We start from the raw sequence: 22,210 nt of genomic DNA, 5'->3' as shown, positions 1-22,210 counted from the left end.
GGCAAAGCCTTCTCCCCCAAAACTTGTGAGCCTATGTAAAATAAAATGAGATGCAGATACGTGAAATTCATTCATACCACTTGAAAATAAACAAGAAATTAGCGGAGCTGGGAGCGTTTGATTTGAATCTAAAAAGATCTGACAAACTGAATCTGGCTGAAATTAAGAGTGGAAGGGGTTTACTGATCTGTTAAATACAGTAAGGCTAGTTCATTACCTTTCAAGTTTAAAGTTTTTTCACTGTAAGGACTTGAATTATTTTAATATCTACAATAAAAAAATTTCAGTGAAACAAACATTTCTTAATATCTAGAAACACATCCACTTTCTGCCACAGCTCATTTAAGACAAGCTGAGGTTAAGTAAAAAAAAAACTATCCTGTGTCCTGATCAAGAGGAAAGTACTAAAACTTTTATTTATTTATACTTTTTAAAACCTGGTCAAGGAAGTTTCGTCACTCAGCAGGTCTACACTCATAAACCAAAGTGTTGGAGAAAGAAAACATTTCTATCAAGAAAAATCACATCAATTCATCTGGAAAGGGGGATGAACTAATATAGGAAGGATAAAATAATTGCATGTTATTGTGTTGTCATATTTCAGTTTAAATATGTAATATTTGAATAATATAGATTCATTTTTTTCTGTCATTTTTTTTTCCATTTTGTTTCTAACTTTGTTTATTACAAGGGGAGAGACGCTGTGCATGGCCACATGTTGAGATGACATAGTTCGCACCATATTCCATTAAGATTAAGAAACATCCCTATCCAACTTTTTACTCATGTTTTCGGACCATTGGTGCAGCTGTTAGCCTTTTGAACATAATAATCTCATAAACTTTGCCAGTGTGCTCTAATTCTTTTTTCATGTTGAGAAACTGGTCATCCATCATTTATGTTGAGATTTCCATCAGTCCATTAAAGCTACAAAGAATAGATTCAGAGCTTGAAACACAGTTTGCACATTTCCTTGGAAGATGAGCTTGGAGAGGTTATTTTTTTTCCCTTTTGCCTTGCCAATGTTTCCTGGAGCATCTTGAAGCTGAAGTGCAGGTTTGGTGCATGAGCCAAAAGCTCTAAATGTTTAATGATTTATCGTCCCATTATGATATCCCCCTCTGCCTCAGTGTTTTTGCTTTTTTCTTTCTAGGTTCTTATTTGCCGTAACTACATGGGAAACATGGACATGAATGAGATTGACCACTTCATGCCCATACTGATGAAGAGAGAGGAAGAAGCAGAGATGACACCGCTGGTCAGCCATGGTTCAGCACACTTCCTGTGGATCAAACACAGCAACATTTACCGTATCCAAAAAGAGCTTATTTCTGAAAAATATGCTTTGTCGTATCTTTGGAAGTGTTTGTTGTAGCCACCCTAAAGATGAATGTAAATTGGATTGACAATCCTACTTTCTAGCCCAAAATAGAAGAACAAGAAGTCGTGTGCTTCAGGTTGTGGTTGCAGGCAGCTTTTGAGCTTCTCTGTGTCTGTTTTAAGACCACTTTTATCAGTCAGTTATAAACACTGTCTTTACCCTTTTCCATTGCAAGATTGTGCAGGCAGATTTCTCAACACATTATTAATTCACTCATATTGCAGCTGTGAGTAACTACTATTCCCAGTGTACTCCCTTCCACAGCTGAGCTCCTTCTTTCCCTGTGGCCATGTTCTTAATAGCTTTTTAATTTATTGCATTTTTGTAACTTCCTATTATTTTGCATTTATCTTTTAACTTTTCTCTTAATGATAAATATATTACATGTTTACACTCACAGACAAAGTTGTTTCTTAATACTTTTTTCAGTGGTGGCGATGACGAAGAAGAATGCTAATGCTGCTCTTGTGTACTCTTTCCTTTATAAAATAGTACAGGTGAGTCTGAGGGATTCTTATGTTCACCACTTTGATATTTACTAAAAAATGATCAGTTATTTGGTACCTCCAGGTGTTTGTTTTCATGTTATTATAAATATACAATTTAGACTTTGGTCTTGCTTGTTGGCTCTCTGTTATCTATTTTTATTGAACTGATTTTTTTTTTCCCTCACAATTTTCTCAGATACTGTTGTTTAAAATAAAGTATGTAACTGCAGACTAAAACACTGGCAGCACAAACAGAAATCTTGCAAATCGCATTAACTGTTTTACTTTGGTTTTTGTATTCTCTCTGTAGGTATTTAAAGAGTACTTTAAGGAGCTTGAGGAAGAGAGTATACGCGATAACTTTGTGACGGTGTATGAACTGATGGATGAAGTCATGGACTTTGGGTTCCCCCAGACAACTGAGAGCAAGGTCCTACAAGAGTAAGTGTCAAATCAGATGTCAAGTATTGTGTTTAGCATGTAGTTTGTTTGTGTTTTTATTAACCTTTTATGTGCATACATCTGTGTGTGTGTGTGTGTGTGTGTGTGTGTGTGTGTGCATTTGAGAAAGGGTGAGACTCTGTTTTTACAAATTGTTAGGTTTGATACTTGGATGTGTGAAGACTTGTTTTTAATGTGCCACAACTGTTTCTACGTAAAGCACTTTGGGCTACTTCATGTAAGACAAATGTTTTGTAAATAAAATTTGACCTGATTTGATCAATTTGAAGTAAAGTATTAGACATAGCCTTTTTTTCCCCATTCATTCTCTATACTGCTTAGTCCAGTTGTGGATCACGGGGAAGCTGAAACCTATGCCAGTGATCATCGTGCAAGAGGCAGGGTACATCCTGGACAGGTCACCATTCCATCTCAGGCCCAACACAGAGGGACAAACAACCATTCAAGCTCACAACCATTCCTAGGGAGACTTTAGTGTAATCAATTAATCTAACATGGACGGTGGGAGGAAGCTGGAGAACCTGGAGAGAACCCACACATACATGGGAAGAACATGCAAACTCCCCAGAGAAGGGCCGCTGTTCAAACCTCCCCCAGCCAGCGACCAGCCCTTTTGCTGTGAAGCTACAGTGCTATCCACTACGCCACCGTGCTGCCCTACACATAGCCTAATTGTTCTCATGGTTGCTATGTTCAAGTGTACAAATAAGGGGAATTTTAAAGACAAGGGAAATTCAGACAAACCTTTAAACTTCAGCTGTTTTTCTGGTATGTTTTGTAAAACTGTTCCATTAGACAAAGCATTGGCCCACTTTTGAATGATAGTTCTGTGTTTTGGCATTTCATCATCATGCTGATGAGCAGATAAGGTTAAAGTTTAAAACTCTTAAAAGCAGTCATTGCTGCACTCCAGTCTGAATCTAATGTTACTTCATTTGATCAAGTGGCGTCTGTTTCATCCATCATCAAAGAGCTCTTCAGTTGGGTAACAGCTTTGTGTTTCGTGCAATAAGTGAGCAGCAGAGAGGGAATGAAAACACATAATGCTTAAGCTTGAAGTGCCGTCGGCCTATTTTTTTCCCATTCAACAGAATACAACGGGGGAATACAGTTGTGATGAATGGCAGAACTTTACTCAGTGAGTAAAATGAACTGAAGTAACTATTACTCTTGGTCCCAGCAATGCTTTGTGTTGCATTGTGTTTGGTGTGTGCAGTGTTGTTTCGCTTCCTAAACCTCTTTTGAGAGGCATTTGACTCCTGGAAAAAGCTCAGCTCACTTTTCAACCACCAATAATGCTACATGAGCTAGTTGAGCCCACGGTCTTGTTCGCTTTTTTTGAACAATGAACTTTGTACCTGAAATGTTCAGGTCTGTTTTCGTGTCTCAAATTTAATTGGGCTCTGTCCAATGTGTTATTAATGTGTGCTGTTTTTTGCACTGAGACTTGGCTCTGGTTGTGTGTGTGTGTGTGTGTGTGTGTGTGTGTGTGTGTATGCGTTCAGTTTGTGTGTTCAGTGTCTGAATAGTGCTGATAATTACCAGGCTCCAATTGGCACTCAAACACAATGACACCGTCAGCTGGACACACTTAAGACTCTCAGACGAAAAAGCCCTGCTGTTCTCCTCTCCAAGGAGACACACAATTGTCGTCTCTCTCTCTTGTCCCCCCCTCCCTTTTTCTTTATTTGGCACACAGTCTCCCACTCCCACATCAGTACACTGTACATATACATTGGCTGAGTCTGTCTCTGCAGGCTGTTCCAGTACTCTAACCCAACCCAAGACTCGCTATCCTGCAGGTTTTCTTGCTGCAACACACCTGATTCAAATTAAATGGATCTTTGCTATTGGCCCATTAATATGAATTTTTCAGCAAGAAAACATTGAAAGTTGGCAGAACAATGAGAAATGAGGACTGGAGTTGGGGATCTATGCTATAACCTTTTCATGACCTAACCACAGCAAAAGCAGTTTTTTTCTTGCATTCAACACTGCCTACCAAGTGAAAGTGTACATGGATTAATGTGTGAGTGAGTTGATGCAAGCGAAAGTGGATTGTTATATGCACATTGACATGGTAATGTGTGTTTCTTAGCATAAATCTACATACTTGCACTTCACGTTTATTTATATAGACATATTACATTGTAAGTCTTCTTGGGGCACTGTACTTAGTAAGGTCATATTACAGACAGAAACCCTGCTATTGTGTGCGTGTGTGTGTTTCTTATGACTGCTATTATTATGCTAATCTTTCAGTTTGGTGCCAAACCCTCTTTCACATCACCTCATTAGCATTTCTGAGGAGAAACAGGGCAAACCAGAAACCGCAAAGCAAGAAAACAAGACATCGACCCCAAGCCCACTTGTCATAGCTTTTCATCTTTTCGCACTTGCAGACTTTCCTACATGTCAGCTAGAATCCAAGACCGTTTAAGTGGGAGGAACTAGGACAGAAAACAAGGGAAAATCTCTTGCATTAATCTGTCAGTCTTAAACTTGTTTGTTTATCACTTTTTTCTTGTTGACATTTTAAGAGGAACTGTGCATTTGAAGTGAAAAGAAGAACCCAATGCTGGTGTTCCTATTTTCAGTTTATTCAGCAGGATTTGATTACATTTGTGGGCTGCACTTGACACATGCTCTAACAGGTAAGCCAGTTTAGCGCAGCTATAGTTGAGCTTTATTTTAGCTTTAGGTCAAATAACAGCAGCAATCACACTAACCATCTATTTGAAGTTGTGGCTTATTTGAAAATCAATAAAATAGCTGACAGAAAATTACTTTAGACTATATTTTGTTTCGTAACTACTAAATCTGTAAATGCCTAAATGTTGACAAGTTCACCATGATAGTAGTAATGTAGGTCATTATGTATAACTGTTTACTTCTTGTTTTTAATTGTTTTAATTTTTGACTTTACAATCTAGAAATGCTCCCAATTCAAGTAAGTGATAGTTGAGCTGCTGCTATTGGCCTACAGGAGTCACAACTTTGATGCTAACAAATACGGACATTTTTTACAAACAATTTGTCAAATTAGTTGACCCAAAAATTTCTTTTGACCCCACACCCCACAGCCCCAGGATCTAATCAAGGATAGCCAAACTAGGTGAAAGATATTGTGTGAAGAAACTCCCAAACATTGAATTTTTTTGTTATTCAGGAGGACCTCTACAAATTTACACAGGCAGTTTTGCATCATAGCTGATGGTGTATGTCTCTGATGTCACTGTCACTGAAGAAAAATATTCAGGAACACCTGAAAAATAAGCAGAAAAGAGCTTATGAGAAAGATCATAGGGATAAGATGAGACTAGTTCAAATGGTGAGGTTTGGATTTCTGTCTGTCTTTTTAGTATGCTTCACAGGATTTAAAGTTAATGGTTTAATTAAAGCAGATTGATGCATGAGGCTGCACAACATCTGTATCAAATCCTTCTGTGAATATTAGTCAATTCTCCACAGTAAGTTCAAGTACAGGTCGAGAGCCCCGGTTCAGACTCTTTAGAATGAGGTGACTGAAGTACTCTGTTGTTGTTGATTACTTTATCTGTTCATTCCACATTTTTAAGTTAATGGGAAATGACAGGCTGCTTTTGTGAAGTGCCATTACATGTAAAACATGAAATGTAGTGTTTGTGCTCCCCTCTGTTAAGTACCACTATAATCAGTTCGCATTATAATGATTAAACACCAGAATATATGCAAATAAATAAAAATATAAGTAGATGGCATACATATATTTGGATATTGTAGGGCTGCCAATAAGAAGAATGTCGATCAGTGAAGCTTAAACAATGAGAGCCAGGTGTTTGTGTAAGGACAGTGCTGGTCACATGTTGTTTATCTAACTACAGCTCCCTCTTATTCTCATGTGAAGACATTATGCCTCCCTGGAGTAAGCCAGGACTGGTAAAGCAAACCATGTCATTGAGGTGATGTTACTAAAGGAACAAGAAATAAGTTTCTTGTAGTAATGAAGTTTGTGAATTGTCATCCAACATCCTTGATTCCTTTCAGCCTCATAGAACACAGTAATCCAGATCCGTTTTAGAGAAAGGAACTTGAGTCCAGATTTTGGTGTGCTTGTTGAAGAATACATGTATTCTACATGTATATAATATGTACATGTATATAATACATGTATTATAAACCTGATGTATCAGGTTTATAAGCTTGTTTGGCTAAGATTGATGGGACTCTCACACAGACTGGGCACTGGCACAGTGCAGGTACCTGAACCTAATTTTAAACTGGCTGGTATATTCACACTGTAAAATAACTTGGTTCAAAACTAGAAAAATGAACTGTGATGTCATCAGCAGGTAGAGGCTGGCTTTACCTGAGTGCCAGACTGCTGTTCTTCAGATGTTTAATAAAGTTAAAAAGAAAAGAAAACAAGAAATGGATGCCTGGCCAAATAATCAGATTTAGAAGGTGAAGAAAGAATACAGGGACAGAAACAAGACTTGGATAGAAGTGGAGCTGGTTGCGGTGTTATATGTCAGGGCTATTCAACTCAGTCCCACAAGAGCTGCAGCCCTGCAGGTTTATGCAGGTTAACCCTGCAACAAAACACCTGACTCAAATTAATGAGTCGTTGCGCCAAATTTCTTTGGCTGTTGGATCCATTTAATTTAGGTCAGGTGTGTTCAAGCAGGACTTCAATGCTCACGTGGGCAATGACAGTGAGACCTGGAGGGGAGTGAATGGTTTCCCCCCCCCCCCCCCCCCCCCCCCCCCGAACCCAAATGGTGTTTTGTTATTGGACTTCTGCGCTCGTCATGGATTGTCCATAACGAACACCATGTTCCAACATAAGAGTGTCCATATGCACACCTGGCATCAGGATTCCCTGGGCCGCAGTTCGATGATCGATTTTGTAGTCGTATCGTTGGACCTGCGGCCACATGCCTTGGACACTCGGGTGAAGAGGGGGGCGGAGCTGTCAACTGATCACCACCTGGTGGTGAGTTGGCTCAGGTGGTGGGGGAGGAAGCCGGTCAGATCTGGCAGGCCCAAACGTGTTGTGAGGGTCTGCTGGGAACGTCTGGCTGAGTCCCCTGTCAGAGCGAGCTTCAACTCCCACCTTCAGCAGAGCTTCGAACATGTCCCGAGTGAGGTGGGGGACATTGAGTCCGAATGGGCTGTGTTCCGTGCCTCTATTGCTGGGGTGGTCGGCCGGAGCTGTGGCTGTAAGGTCGTTGGTGCCTGTCGTGGCGGTAATCCCAGGACTCGTTGGTGGACACCAGCAGTGAGGGATGCCGTCAAGCTGAAGAAGGAGTCCTATCGGGCCTTCTTGGCCTGTGGGACTCTGGAGGCAGCTGATGGGTACCGGCGGGCTAAGCGGCATGCGGCCTCGGCTGTTGCCGAGGCAAAAACTCGGGCATGGGAGGAGTTCGGCGAGGCCATGGAGAAAGACTTCCGGACGGCTTCGAGGAGATTCTGGTCCACCATCCGGCGGCTCAGGAGGGGGAAGCAGTGCTCCATCAATACTGTGTACAGTGGAGGTGGGGAGCTGCTGACCTCAACTCGGGACGTAGTGGGTCGGTGGAAGGAATACTTCGAAGACCTCCTCAATCCTGCCAGCACGTCTTCCGATGAGGAAGCGGAGCTGGGGGACTCAGGGGTGGACTCTCCTATCTCTGGGGCTGAAGTCGCTGAGGTGGTCAAAAAGCAAGGCCCCAGGGGTGGATGAGATCCGCCCGGAGTTCCTTAAGGCTCTGGATTCTGTGGGGCTGTCCTGGCTGACACGCCTCTGCAGCATTGCGTGGACATCGGGGGCAGTACCGCTGGATTGGCAGACTGGGGTGGTGGTCCCCCTTTTTAAGAAGGGGGACCGGAGGGTGTGTTCCAATTTCAGGGGAATCACACTCCTCAGCCTCCCTGGTAAGGTCTATTCAGGGGTCCTGGAGAGGAGGGTCCGCCGGATAGTCGAATCCCGGATTGAGGAGGAGCAGTGTGGTTTTCGTCCTGATCGCGGAACAGTGGACCAGCTCTATACCCTCTTTGGGGTCCTGGAGGGGGCATGGGAGTTTGCCCAACCAGTCTACATGTGTTTTGTGGACCTGGAGAAGGCATTCGACCGTGTCCCCCGGGGGCTTCTGTGGGGGGTACTCCGGGAGTATGGGGTACCAGACCCCCTTGTACGGGCTGTCCGGTCCCTGTACGACAGGTGTCAGAGCTTGGTCCGCATTGCCGGTAGTAAGTCGGATTCGTTTCCGGTGAGGGTTGGACTCCGCCAAGGCTGTCCTTTATCACCGATTCTGTTCATAACTTATATGGACAGAATTTCTAGGGGCAGCCGAGGTGTTGAGGGGATCCGACTTGGTGGCCTCAGGATTGGGTCCCTGCTTTTTGCGGATGACGTGGTCCTGTTGGCTTCATCTGGTCGTGATCTCCAGCTCTGGCTTGAGCGATTTGCGGCCGAGTGTGAAGCGGCTGGGATGAGAATCAGCACCTCCAAATCTGAGACCATGGTCCTCCGCCGGAATAGGGTGGATTGCCCTCTCCGGGTCGGTAGTGAGGTCCTGCCTCAAGTGGAGGAATTTAAATATCTCGGGGTCTTGTTCACGAGTGAGGGAAGGATGGAGCGCGAGATCGACAGACGGATCGGTGCGGCGTCTGCAGTAATGCGGGCTCTGCGCCGGTCTGTCGTGGTGATGAAGGAGCTGAGCCAGGAGGCGAAGCTCTCGATTTACCCGTCGATCTACGTTCCTACCCTCACCTATGGTCATGAGCTGTGGGTCGTGACCGAAAGAACGAGATCTCGTATACAGGCGGCTGAAATGGGTTTCCTCCGCAGGGTGGCCGGGCTCACCCTTAGAGATAGGGTGAGGAGCTCGGTCATCTGGGAGGGGCTCAGAGTAGAGCCGCTGCTCCTCCGCATCGAGAGGAACCAGTTGAGGTGGCTCGGGCATCTGGTCAGGATGCCTCCTGGACGCCTCCCTGGTGAGGTGTTCCAGGCACGTCCCTCTGGGAGGAGACCCCGGGGAAGACCCAGGACACGCTGGAGGGATTATATCTCTCGGCTGGCCTGGGAACGCCTCGGGATCCCCCCCGCAGAGTTGGCAAATGTGGCTGGGGAGAGGGAAGTCTGGGCTTCCCTGCTTAGGCTGCTGCCCCCGCGACCCTCGTGGTGCATCTGAACATGAAGCAGCATTTTAATGAATACAATGCAGACAACAATTTACAAAGGACTCAGCATCCCAAAAAGTCACTAAATGTTGCTACATAACAAAATTACTGTAAGTTAAAGACAACTTTTGCAGTTAAATCAATAAACATGTACAACAGTCATTCAGAGAAAAGGTTGCAAGTGATTTCTGACAAAATGCAGACCCTCCTCACATTACCACAAGGAAAACACCTTGTATGCTTATGTGCACAGCACTGCTGCTGTTTAGCTGTGCCATGGAAGCAGTAATTGATATGATCATGTTCCCGTCCTGTAACAAACCGATCGGATATTATCACTGATTATTGGCTGTGGAATTGTCCTGTGTGATAGTTGGCACAGTTACCCATTGATAAATGTGAAGCAATGCTGTGTTGTAAAATGATCTGTGGGAATGCATATTTACAGTGTATATTACACATGTTGCACAACTCTTCCATGTGTAAAATAGTCATACAAATGTTGCATATCATTAAACTAAATGTTTTAATTCCTTGACAATGTCAACATTATTAAAATTGTTTCAGTATTTTTTTCAAGACCCACTTGGACTGTTGCTGTGGTTTGTTTACTCAGGCAATAATTAATAGTCAAAGTCTTGTGCGATCATGTTATCCATGACTACAGTCACAATGGATTTATGTAAATCCCTGCTTTCCAATTACATCCATGAATAATCTTCCAACAAAATGAATATCCACCTCTCCTTTAATTTATTTACAGCAGAGTAACTCAGTTATTTGAAGTCATAGGTTGTGATTGATGCAAAATATAAATAATTTAAAAAGAGACATTGTATTTATGTCCCTTGATAAATTCTCGGCCTCTTTGTTCCTCTCTCATGTAAATTAGCTTTATTTAAGAATTTAGGTTAATTGTCTGATATTTAACTCTTTGGCAGATTAAATTATAAACCCTGAAGTTTGTTGTCCTTTGACATTAAGAAACTTTGGCTCCTTTAATAAATCAATAATAAAGGCTATGATCATTATTCTTTGTTCTAAGATAATGAATGTACTTCACTGATGTTCAGGTATCCTGCTCAGCAGGATTGCAAACTGACATTGGACACATCTTGAGCTGCTTTATACCCTCTCTCTGTCTTTGTGTCGTACAGGTACATCACCCAGCAGGGCCATAAACTGGAGGTCGGGGCACCTCGACCACCTGCCACTGTCACCAATGCTGTGTCTTGGCGGTCAGAGGGCATCAAGTACAGAAAGAATGAAGTCTTTATGGATGTAATAGAGTCAGTAAATCTTTTGGTAAGGGCAAATCTTGCTTCATCAATATTACAAACCCCATCAGAATTTGTACAAGGGTGTTGAATGTCTTTCATCATTTCATATTTGAATTAAATATATATTTTTTTCAATTTTGTTCAAGAAAATACAAAGTCACAAGAGCAGAAAGTTGGAAACGTAACAAAGTTTAAAACAATTCAAATTTCAAGATTTCTACTCATTTAAGTATCTGTTGTATGCTGCTTCTTTTTCAATTCACCATCTAATTTCTGTAACTGCTGCTTTTTTCTATGTTCTCACTCAGTCATGTACTGAAATACAGGTTGTAAATGTTTTCTTGAAGCTAAGGAGGTGTGTTATTGTTACATAAATTTGTCTGTATCAAAGCCCTGGCTTGTTTTGGCTGCTCTGCAGTTTTCCTCTTTCCTTGAATTGAATTTCTGAGGAAATGGCTTCTCAGGTCAATAACCCTCCTTTCTGTTTCATTATAGCATTATTTGTTCACTTTTTTCACAGTGTTCTGTAAGGAGTAAGTAAAAGAAATAAAAAGTCAGACAACATAAGGAACTCATTTTCCTGCAAGTCATACACAAAGTGTGAGATAACGTTCGATTTTAAACGCCATTTTGAGTAATCGCAGTGCTCTAGAAATGTTTCTGATAAGGACGGAAACATTTCTAACATATAGTATATTGTGACGGTAGTTTGTTCTTGCATCACAGTTTTCTCTGTATTTACCACTTTTTTACATTTAATCCCCCCGAAACGTAGTATAGACAATTATCAAGTGTGTTACGAGGCTGCACATCAAGCTGAGTAGAGGATGTTTTATGTTTCCTTCAAGGTCTACGATGTCCTGCAGCAAAAGAAATTAAACACATGTCTACATGAACATGCAGTGTCTTTTAAACATAAAATCAACTCTTCCCTCAAATGTCTTGTCCTTGAAGAAATGCTTCGGGGACAACACAACTCAAAACTGCAGTTTTTTGTTTTTTTTTATCAGTCTGGAGGAAACTAATGAGAGGAAGATATTTAAAAGCTGCAGTTGTAACTTCCTTTTCAGTGTACAGAGACTTTGGAAAAATACCGTCATCATTATCTGGCTGTATGTAGAGCTGCCTCTAATTTAGTCTCTTTAGTCTGCTTATTTCTTCTGAAAGGTTGATTTATTTAATTATTTGGTGTTCTGCTTTTTATGTATATGTATGGAATACATGACACATTATGAAGTTTATTTTCATGTACGTACACCAAGGTGAACAGTCAAAATGAAGAGCAAAAATACTCTTTCCGCATACACAAGTGGAATGTTAAAATGTAATGTTTTTGTCTCCAGGTGAGTGCCAACGGCAGTGTCCTGCGCAGTGAAATAGTGGGCAGCATCAAGCTGAAAGTGGTCTTGTCGGGGATGCCAGAACTAAGACTGGGTCTCAATGACAAAGTGCTGTTTGAGATCACAGGCAGTAAGTATCTTTTAAAACAGTGTTTACAGCCATACATATTAGTTGCATCCCCCGAAACTACAGGATCAGTCCTGAATGACTTGAATTGATAATACCATGTCCACTTTAAAGCGAAGCAATTTTCTACCAGGTCCAGCGACATGCATAAAAAGCATGGAGTTAGGGGAGCTCACTGTCACAGTTCGACCTGTCCCGAAACTAAAGATTTCACAATTTGATATGATTTTATAGGGAATTTATGAATTGTGAGCCTCTTGTTTTATTGTATTTTGAATAAAGATATTTCATGTTAAATCTATGAATAATATTAGCTGATTTGTTGGCAGAGCTTTCTGGCGCTCAGTCTCACCTTGAACTCACCCTTACGCTTTACCTCCTTTTTCTGTCTGAATCCCATGTGCAGCTCTCATCCTTCCTCTACCCCACCCTCTATTTTTTTCCATCAGCGTTTCCCACAGCTACATCTTCCTCTGCATATCCCTTCACATCCTCCTCCCCTATGTCTTCTTACTGTTCTCCTTAGCCTACACTCCTCACCCCCACTGTTCCTCACTGAAGGGAAAAGGCTCCATCACTGTCTAGCCTCTTTGCGTCTGATTTAATCCTCACCGCAGGCAACAGCCCTGCAGATGAAAGGTGAGGGTCTGGGGCTATCCTGTGTTTGCAGCCCACAACTCCCCTGCTGTGTGTTGCAGTGTGGGAAATAACATATCCCTAGAAATGCTGATCACAAATAATGATCAAACACGCTGGTAGATACAAACACACTCGCACTGCATATTAATGCAGAAATTGAAATTCTTCTCATCTTTAACAGTTACACTTGGCTTACAGATGATTCCCCTGTAATTTGTAATTATTATACTTGCTCTGTTTGTGTGTTTTATTCCAGCTGGATGGAATAAAACGCACAGCTGGATGGGATTATAAATCATTTAATACTGCCCTCCACTGGCTGAAGTCCAGAACTGTCAGAACAACAAAGCCTGATAAATAACATTCCACGAGTATTTATATTGTATGTTAATTCAGAAGTGGCAGAGTTAAAATCAGTACTTTTAACAGTGAAATACTGTAAAATAAATGATCATTTTTTAATACTTTAGCTTCCTCCTCCAGGGTTTTGTAAGTGAAATGGCTCGTTCCTGTCTTTGAATTAGGCTGATCTAATTTCATGTGATTTCTTTGTTGCTGTCTGGTTTTCAGTGAAAACGGCAGCATCACATTTATAAAGCTGCTTTGATGGTTTAGTGTGAAAGGCTGTAAGGCCTGAATTTGTTTTTCATTATCCAGTAAATCATCTTGTTCATTTATTTTTCTAAATTCCTCGTGTTTAAATGAAAATCAAAACATTCAGATATGTTCCCAGTTTGGAAGATTAAATGACAACACAAAGACACATTAGATGCTTTGGATATTTACTATAAATGTTATTGTAAACTGGTTTTATGTAATGGACAGGAGAGATTGAGTTCCAGTTAAGTACTGAAGTGCTTGTAAGCATGGAAACACTGTATATGTCTATGTAAATGCAATATGAGGGTAGCCTTAAAAGTGAACCTCAGGTGACTAAGTTTTCATAGCATAAGCACACACACTTCCCTCCCTGTCTGAGATTTTAGGCCCAAGCAATGGCAGAGAGACCCCCCCCCCACCACCACCCTGTATTGTGTTTATATACAAGCATCATTGTGTCTGTAGAATTTAAAAACAGGCTGAAAAGAGAGATGCATTTCTGAAGGGCTTGCTTTCTTTAAATGACAGCAAATATGTTTTCTTTCTAGACCTCTCCTCATCTAGTCCCAGCTTTTAGGAATGTGGTGCACACAGGCATGTACACACATACATACACCTACACAAGCAAACAGCCACAAAGCCAAAATCAAGACAAATGAGCAAGTTTCCCACCACTTTTATCAAAGATATGTATAAACCTTTGCACGTACACATTCTTGAGGTAACAATGAATCAGGAAGCTGCATACACAAATATGCACACACACCTAAAGAGACTTTCTGACAAATCTTAGCGCTAGTCGAAGGCTGCATTCAAAGCAGGTAATGCAGACTTTAGCTGATAGTTGAATGGGAAGATTTAGCTGAGGGCCCTCAGACTCCTCGTCATTACAGTTGTTTTCCACTACTCGGCACCTTCCATTATAACTACAGTGGAGATGAGCACTGGACTTTGTCCAGCAGACTACAGAATTAGCCATTAAAGAGCTTGTCTTCACAACTGTCTGTTGGAAGACTGCACTGCCTTGCCGGCCTGTGAGAATAAAGTTTTATGTACGTTTGGAGTTGGTCAGACAAAATGAGTCATTTGAATTTACTAAAAGTTCAGAAGAAAACAATAGAATATTTCACAGAATTGATTACATCGTTGATAAATAAAAGAACAATTGGTTTAAGAGTTTTGCAATATTGCTAAACTACTCATTTTAATTATTTTTGGCCTCTTTTGGGACATAAATCTAGAACAGGGAAGCAGAGTAGAAATATTTGCCAACAGGAACAGTGTTTTGTTTTTGTTTTGTTTTTTTTCTGGGTTATCCTGCAATATTCATTAATTCTGTTCTGTGGGTGTTAGTGCAGGTGAGGCTGTGTTTGTGAGCCAGCTGATTGGGCCCCAGCGGGGGGAAAGATGATGGCAGCAGGTATTGAGGGCAAACCGTGTGTATGCTTGTGTATGGCAACACAATAGTTGTTCAGTGGGAGATGGATGAGGAAGCACACTGCTTGTACAGTGTATTTGGGTGTGTGAGATTCAGTGGATGTTTGTCAGTCATTATCACCTTGACCTTGATTTCCCCCAAGACTGCGTGGAACGCTTTCAATTTTTTATGTCGCTGTCGCTGTCTGTGTTTGTATTTGTGTGTGCCAGGAGAGAAAAGCAAGACAGTGGAGCTTGAGGATGTGAAGTTTCATCAGTGTGTCCGTCTGTCACGCTTCGAAAACGACCGTACCATCTCTTTTATCCCACCGGATGGCGAGAGCGAGCTCATGTCTTACCGCCTCAACACAACAGTGAGTCGTCTTGAAGAACACATACCCAGGCCACTTGCGCACCACAACTGCCAAAAACACATTAATTATTTGTTTCATACAGGATGTAAGTCCCAAACACCTGCATCACGAACTCAATAGTTTACACTTACAGATTTGTATCCTAAATGTTCTTTTTAACTCGTGTTTGTTTGTTGGTTTTTTTTTTCTCTTTAGAATTTAGTTATCATTTTAGATTGTAAGCACTTTGGGCAGCATGAGTTGTAGGAAATGTTTTGTAGAAATACATTTCACCTTGATCTCTTGCGTACTGCATTAATTATTTTAGGCATTTTCATTCTGTGATTTTGAAGTGAGGAACATATGCAGGGATTATGTTGCTCAGTATTTCACCCCCAGGACATTTTGTAAGCTGAAGCAGGTGATCAGCCAGCGATCTTCTTAGTTATAATTTCTAACCAAACATTGATCGTTACTGTTTAATGCTGTCAGCCTCCTGGTTTACCTACTTTTTTGTGCTTATCTATGTACACATTACCTTGCAAAGCACATATATTCTTAAGAATGCAGTATCATGGAAATCTTCCCATGTTCCACACTGTCCACTAGTTTCACAACCTAAGTTCAGACCATTCAGTGCTCTGTGCTGCCAACCAAGGGTGAATTTAGACTGTGACGACAGTCGGCTACTCACTGACCGATTGGTTAAAGTGTACTTATGTCTTTGAAAGACAGATGCTTCATTCACTCCTCTGCTAAATATTTTTTAAACTGCCTGCCCTCTTCCAAATGGTGCCTGTGGAGGACTTTACAGATGGTTCTGTGAAACAAACCATCTGGTGTGTCAGGTTAATAGACACAAGCTTTACATATTAATTGAAAGAACAAGATTGCTGAAATGATCTGAAAATCATTGTCTAGGCTAAGTTAAAGGTTGGATAAGAAGAACGGTCACTTATTTGGAACAAGTTGAGGCGATTCAAGCACCTGTTAAAGGATCTCTTAGATTATTTATATGAGATGTCTATATGTCAGGGATTTATGCTCATGTTTCCTGTAAAATATCAACTCTGCATTAAAGCTGTTAGGATCTGCAAAAATAAATGTTTTTTTTTTGTTGTTTTTTTTTTGTTTACTTGAAAAGTCTGTTACCCCCAAATATATCAACATCAATACACAGTAAATATAGGAAAACTAAATGATTGGATAAATGGAAAAACGCATAAATCCAGTGAGATAAACAATATGAAAAAACTGAGTAAGAACAGAAGGTATTTCAAAAGTGATGTATAAGAAATCGTTGCATGAGAAGATGAATGCTGCAGGATAAAAATCTGCAGAAATTAGTATGCATCTTTGAAACTTAAAGGTTAATGAGATATAAAACAAATTACAGTCACATATTCCTGTCTTAAAAGTTATGAAAAGATGGGAATTCTTTGGATAATAAGCATTTTAAATTCCACAGTTGCAGTTCCTCATTATAAAGTTCAGTTAAATGGGATGCAGCTCTTTCTATATGTCGCATTTCTCAAAATGTCTGAAGCCAAAGTTCATCTTTCATTTTACGGCGTTGCAACATCAATGTGGGGATATTCTTTCCTTACAATATAGGGAAACCATAGTTGGTAGACGTGTAAAGTATGCTCTGTAGCATCATTGTATCTTTTCTTGATCTCGTGTACAGGCAGAGATCAGTTACAGATTTGATGGACAGGTTTGTCTGGATCCCTCTGTCCTGATGGGTATACAGTTGTCCCTTTCAACATCGCTTTATCATATACAGTTTTTGCATAAGTAAAGTCATATGTAGTCCACTGTTTGTCTTATTGACACAAAACAAAGCTCTTAAAAGTTTAAAATAACAAAGATTTTATTTTTAAAATAAGTCACTTGGTTTGATTAAAAACTTGAGTTTTCATATGTTCTGTTGATTATTAACACATACCCACTGTCCCCTCTCATTTTTGACTAAATCCTCTTCTATGTGATGTCATGGTTTTGTCAGAGAAAGCTGTATAAATCCAGGAGGGTCTGATCAGACTAGCCAAGTCTCTTTGAAGCTTTTTGAGAAACAACCTTCTGGTCCTTTAGACCAGAATAAAGTGTTTTACAAACACAGCATCTTGTTGTCTCTTGTGTCCACTCTTATCACTGCAGTGATGTGTGCATTGATGTACTCGGCTCTGTGCTCACATTTCTGACCTTGTCTCTTAATCTGTCCCTGACAGGTGAAGCCTCTCATATGGATCGAGAGTGTTATTGAAAAGTTTTCTCACAGCCGTGTGGAGATCAAAGTAAAGGTAATGATGAGTGATGCACAAACACAATTATAAACACATTAAAAACCATCCATGTCCTTTTGCCCTTATCTGCAGTGGTCCCTCCACTGAGACGTGTAGTTTTTACACATACATCTTAAGTACATTCTAGTTTACAGTTTTTGGTGACTTTAGTGGCCATACAGAATAAAAAGTAGCACTTAAAGTGCATAATTATTAGGATTTGTTTCATTTAAATGTAAATGCCATTGCTCTTTTTTTATTATAAAGATCTCAAACATCCTCCGACCCTGTCCTCTCTGACTTTTTGCAGGCTCGAAGTCAGTTTAAGAGTCGGTCTACTGCCAACAATGTATCTATTCTAGTGCCAGTGCCCAGTGACGCTGACTCACCCAAGTTCAAGACCAGCACAGGGAGCGCCAAGTGGGTGCCTGAAAAGAACGTGGTGCAGTGGAACATCAAATCCTTCCCTGTTAGTGTGACACATAAACACACCATCACAGCTGATTGCCCACAATCCATTTATGTGTTCAAAAATAGCTTTGTTAACTCGTTTAACCAGCATCATTGTTCTTTTTTTTAAACTTGGGCAGATTAGATTATTTATGATCAATACTTTAAGCGTAACATAGTGTGTTAGGCTCACTTCACACACCAGGTGGTGCAAATGCTACTTCTAAGTGTTCTTTTTTTGTTAAATTTTTAGTTTCCTACTTGATTAAGAAGTTTGAAAAGCAGAGCATCTTTACAGTACAGATCTACATAACCTAGAACTAACCCGTATGTTATAAATTGAAATTGTGTTTTGTTAACTGCTAGACAGCAGCCATGTTTAAGACTGACTTCCCCACACATATGAGCACACATAATCACTTTTTCTTTATTTTTCTCTTTTGTTCCTTCCGGATTCAGTGTGAATCTCTAAAGGCTATTTAAACAAAAGAACGACTGACTTAAGAGAAAGAAAATTTGCACATTAATTCAGTTCAGGTTCCTTTTATATGTCAACTACTGCTATCGCCTCCGTAATTCATTACACCTTCAGCCTGTCAAGGAGGGTTAAAAATTACTGCTGACATTTTGCTATCCAGCTTGTGAATGACTGCAGACCATTTTTTTCCTGTCACTATTCAATTTTAAATGCCGTGAAATTACAGATTTCCACAGGAAACAGGTGAATAAGTGATTTCTGATGTAGTTTGAGGTAACAAACCTGCAATTCTTTGCACTTTACATGCAATTTTACTCTATAAACATTAGCATTACAATACTATGGAAGGAATGATGAATTAAGCATTTTTTCATATAAGCATCGTCAATGGGGAAAGACATCTAAAAAAATTAAATTCAGTGGCAATTTAGTGAGAGTTTTACGAATTTTGTTTGTTTTGCATAAAAGTTCCTTAAAAAGCAAAGATGCTGAAAGCTTATTATTTATCTATAAATCAGCCTCTTACTATGATAGATGGGGACCTGCATGAATGCACAATTTTCTCTCAGAGTTGGTCTTAATTTGAGGACGGTGGGGGTTAGGACGACTCCAGAGGGCATGAATATTAAATGCCCAATACTTGACTTGATCGTCTTTAAAGTAAAAACTGACAGTAACTGATGTGCAGCAAATAAAACCAAAGTACAAACTAATAAATTCAACGCTTGGGTGATGTTCTGAAGAATGATGAACCTGTTTTATGTGTTTCTGGAGGAGTTAGTTTGGCAGACGCAAGTCCAATAAATTGATTCACCTTGTTATGACAAGGCGGTTGTCTCATGCTGCCATGAATACAGATGTTGTTTTCAAACAAAATAACCCATTATTAACTGAAGTTGGACACATGGGAGCAAGAATCACGCAAATATGTTCCATTGAATCCAATGGTTTACAAGATCCAGTGCGAGTATTATGGCCTTCACTGTACTCTGTGTGTTTGCAGGGGGGTAAGGAATATGTGATGCGAGCACACTTTGGGCTTCCTAGTGTGGAGAGTGATGAGCTGGAGGCAAAGAGACCAGTCACAGTTAATTTTGAGATCCCTTATTTCACCGTCTCTGGGATCCAGGTAGGACTCTGTAACTGCCATTACTCACACATTTGTCCTTTGTATTTATTTACCTTCAAGTTTAATATTACACTGCTTGACCTTCACAGATGAATGCACAGGGATGAGATTAGAAATGCTAGACTAAATACATAATGAGGCCTTCTAACAGACACTTTTTTTTTTGTTTTACTCATGTGTTTTCACAGTTTAACCTGGCCTTGTGGACTGCAGTGTACCATATACCATAAACCCATAACATTATAAGGATATACTGATATTTATGTTTAATACTGTTAAAGTTTCAAACTGAAAGCAAATTTGTTAACTTTTGGCTGATGTTATAAATGATGTGCAATAAATCTACAGGAAACTTAGGGTGCTGTATTGTATTTACTCTTCTCTCATTCATCACTGTCTTGTTATTAAAAAGATTTCATGAGTAAAATGTTTTTAGCCAGAAAAATCATAAGGCTTCACATCCAATTAATCTTTTTGATGTTCATTTTGGATGAAAACACCTTAGCAGATTTAATCTTACAGAGGAGAATGTAGGAGAAATTCTAAATGATTGAATCAGAAGTTGGGTGGATTTCTGTTTGCGTAGCTCTACCATAAAGGCTTACTAACGTTTTATCCATAATGTTGATGTTCTCTAGGTGCGCTACCTGAAGATCATAGAGAAGAGTGGCTACCAGGCGTTGCCATGGGTGCGCTACATAACACAAAGTGGAGGTGAGAAAGTAGGATTCTTGCATCTAAAACATCTCTACAGTGAAAACACACAAACTGCTGATGAGCCACTTGGGACTGGAGGGAATTTAAATAATAACCTTGTACAAGAAGTTGGTGTTTGATGTGGCTCTTTTGCAGAAACTTGATATTTATTTTTAATAAATGTACCCATATTAAAAGTAAATATTCAGTTCAATATAAAAACAGCAGCAGTGATATTAATTAGTAATAATATTTAGGTTTGTGTTTTGACCTCCTGAAAGGACTCTTTCCAGAAAGACAAACGTTTAAATGGCTTTGAGGAAAAACAAAGAAAAAGAAATAGAAGATCATTATGACAGCTTAAAAGTTTTAATTTGGCTTTTTAACATTTTCATCTCCAACTTTTTGTTTCTTTCAGGCAGGATGGCTTTAGGTCTTAGTAACTTGAACACCAGGGGTTAACTTAATGTTACATGTATTTTATCTCAGAGGTCAGTGTTAGACTTTTTTTTTTTCAGCATTAATATTAACTGTATGTCCCTTTGATAAACCCAGCCATAAAATATCCATCAAATCTTTTATCTGACTCTAACACCATGAGTCATGGCATCAGGTAACTCAGTTTAGATTGTCAATAATAAAAACTTTACTGTCTGGCTTTGTTTAGACTGTGAAATGTTTCACCGCTCATCTTGTTAGAACAAAAATTGGATTTAATTTGCGTAGCAGTGTAACCCACACGGGATCTTTAGTCCGTTGCTGGCCTTAGAATGAACCCATACCTGTCAAACTCAAAGGTGACACCATGGACAGCAATAACCAAGGCATGCTTGTCTGCTTAAAGCCTGCTGACTTGAGATGTTACCTTTATAGCATCTTGAAATGTGCAGAAACATAGTTCTCTTAAACATATTTTGCTCCTTCTGTTTTTTTCTCTTTTCCACAGGAGTCACTTCATAAGGATACTTTAATCTGACAGCGTATGAATCCCACTGTAACAGTGTCTTCTTTTCTAACTCACTAGTTTCAATAGGGGTACAAATGGAAATGATATGGAGATGGGGACCCAATCCCACAGCTGGTCCACTGCCAGAAATCCTCAAGTTTCATACCTGCCATCTGCAGAAATAAACCCAACTCCATTACATTATATTCATTGCCTTGTCAGGAATGAGTTAGGGGCTATAGAGGCTGAATGATACCCATGAGTGGTGGTAGGGGGGCTCCCAGGGTGGCTCTGTGAATGCTAAGGTCCCTTTCTACACGCTGTAACATCAGCAGGGGAGCAGAGGAGTGAGATTTGTGGTGCAGATATAAATGATCATACATTTTGTGTTTCCTCATGCTGCAAGGTACAAAAGATGGAGTGTCTGTTTTGGTTATTATCATTCAATCTGTGGGCAAAACATTCTAGTAAAAGTAGTTTTGCATTTCTTTTATGAGGCTGCATATCACCACCAGCCACAAAGTGCATGTTTTCTAAATAAAAAGAAATGAAATCTTTGTGGCGAGATCCTTAAATCAGTATGAGTAATGTGTCAACATTGCTTTGTCACAGGAAGTGAGAACTGTCCCTTACTTCTGATTAAACACCCTGTGAGATGTGTAGTTTGAGAACGTGATACATAAAAGTTAATTTATTCTCACGTTTACATTTTATTTCAGATGAAAGATTCTGTTTGTTTTGTGTTCATTGGTGAAACGAATTATCTGAATTCCACTACAAATTCTGTTCAGGGATTTACTGTAATGGTGCCTCTAACGGCATTGATGTGATGTGCAGGGGCAATGAGGGGAAGAAAGCCGAGCGTTAATGCTCTGCTGTTACGTTTCTTGGCAGATTACCAGCTCCGGACAAACTAAAGGGCACCGATGCTGCTAGACGAATGGATATTTTCTCCCTCAGTCTGTCTTCGTCTCGGCTCTCTCCATTTCTTCAGCTT

At 40.1% G+C, this 22,210-nt stretch overlaps 1 protein-coding gene across 1 annotated transcript in view; it reads left to right on the top strand.

Annotated features, from left to right (window-relative positions):
* Positions 1–22,130, top strand: part of ap1m3 (adaptor related protein complex 1 subunit mu 3) — a gene marked incomplete at both ends in the record, with an annotated part of 27,786 nt that extends 5,656 nt beyond the window's left edge. Inside the window, 11 exons of the mRNA XM_079245132.1 lie at positions 1,154–1,310; positions 1,811–1,878; positions 2,180–2,310; positions 10,632–10,779; positions 12,098–12,224; positions 15,108–15,250; positions 17,461–17,532; positions 17,825–17,983; positions 19,446–19,571; positions 20,210–20,285; positions 22,108–22,130. Coding sequence (XP_079101258.1) covers positions 1,154–1,310; positions 1,811–1,878; positions 2,180–2,310; positions 10,632–10,779; positions 12,098–12,224; positions 15,108–15,250; positions 17,461–17,532; positions 17,825–17,983; positions 19,446–19,571; positions 20,210–20,285; positions 22,108–22,130 — 1,230 coding nt within the window. The remainder of the gene's footprint in view (positions 1–1,153; positions 1,311–1,810; positions 1,879–2,179; positions 2,311–10,631; positions 10,780–12,097; positions 12,225–15,107; positions 15,251–17,460; positions 17,533–17,824; positions 17,984–19,445; positions 19,572–20,209; positions 20,286–22,107) is intronic.
* Positions 22,131–22,210: the final 80 nt, after the last annotated feature.

This window comes from Telmatherina bonti (assembly GCF_933228915.1).
Source record: "Telmatherina bonti genome assembly, chromosome: 8".
Classification (NCBI taxonomy): Eukaryota; Metazoa; Chordata; class Actinopteri; order Atheriniformes; family Telmatherinidae; genus Telmatherina; species Telmatherina bonti.
This window is presented reverse-complemented; position numbering and strand designations above follow the sequence as displayed.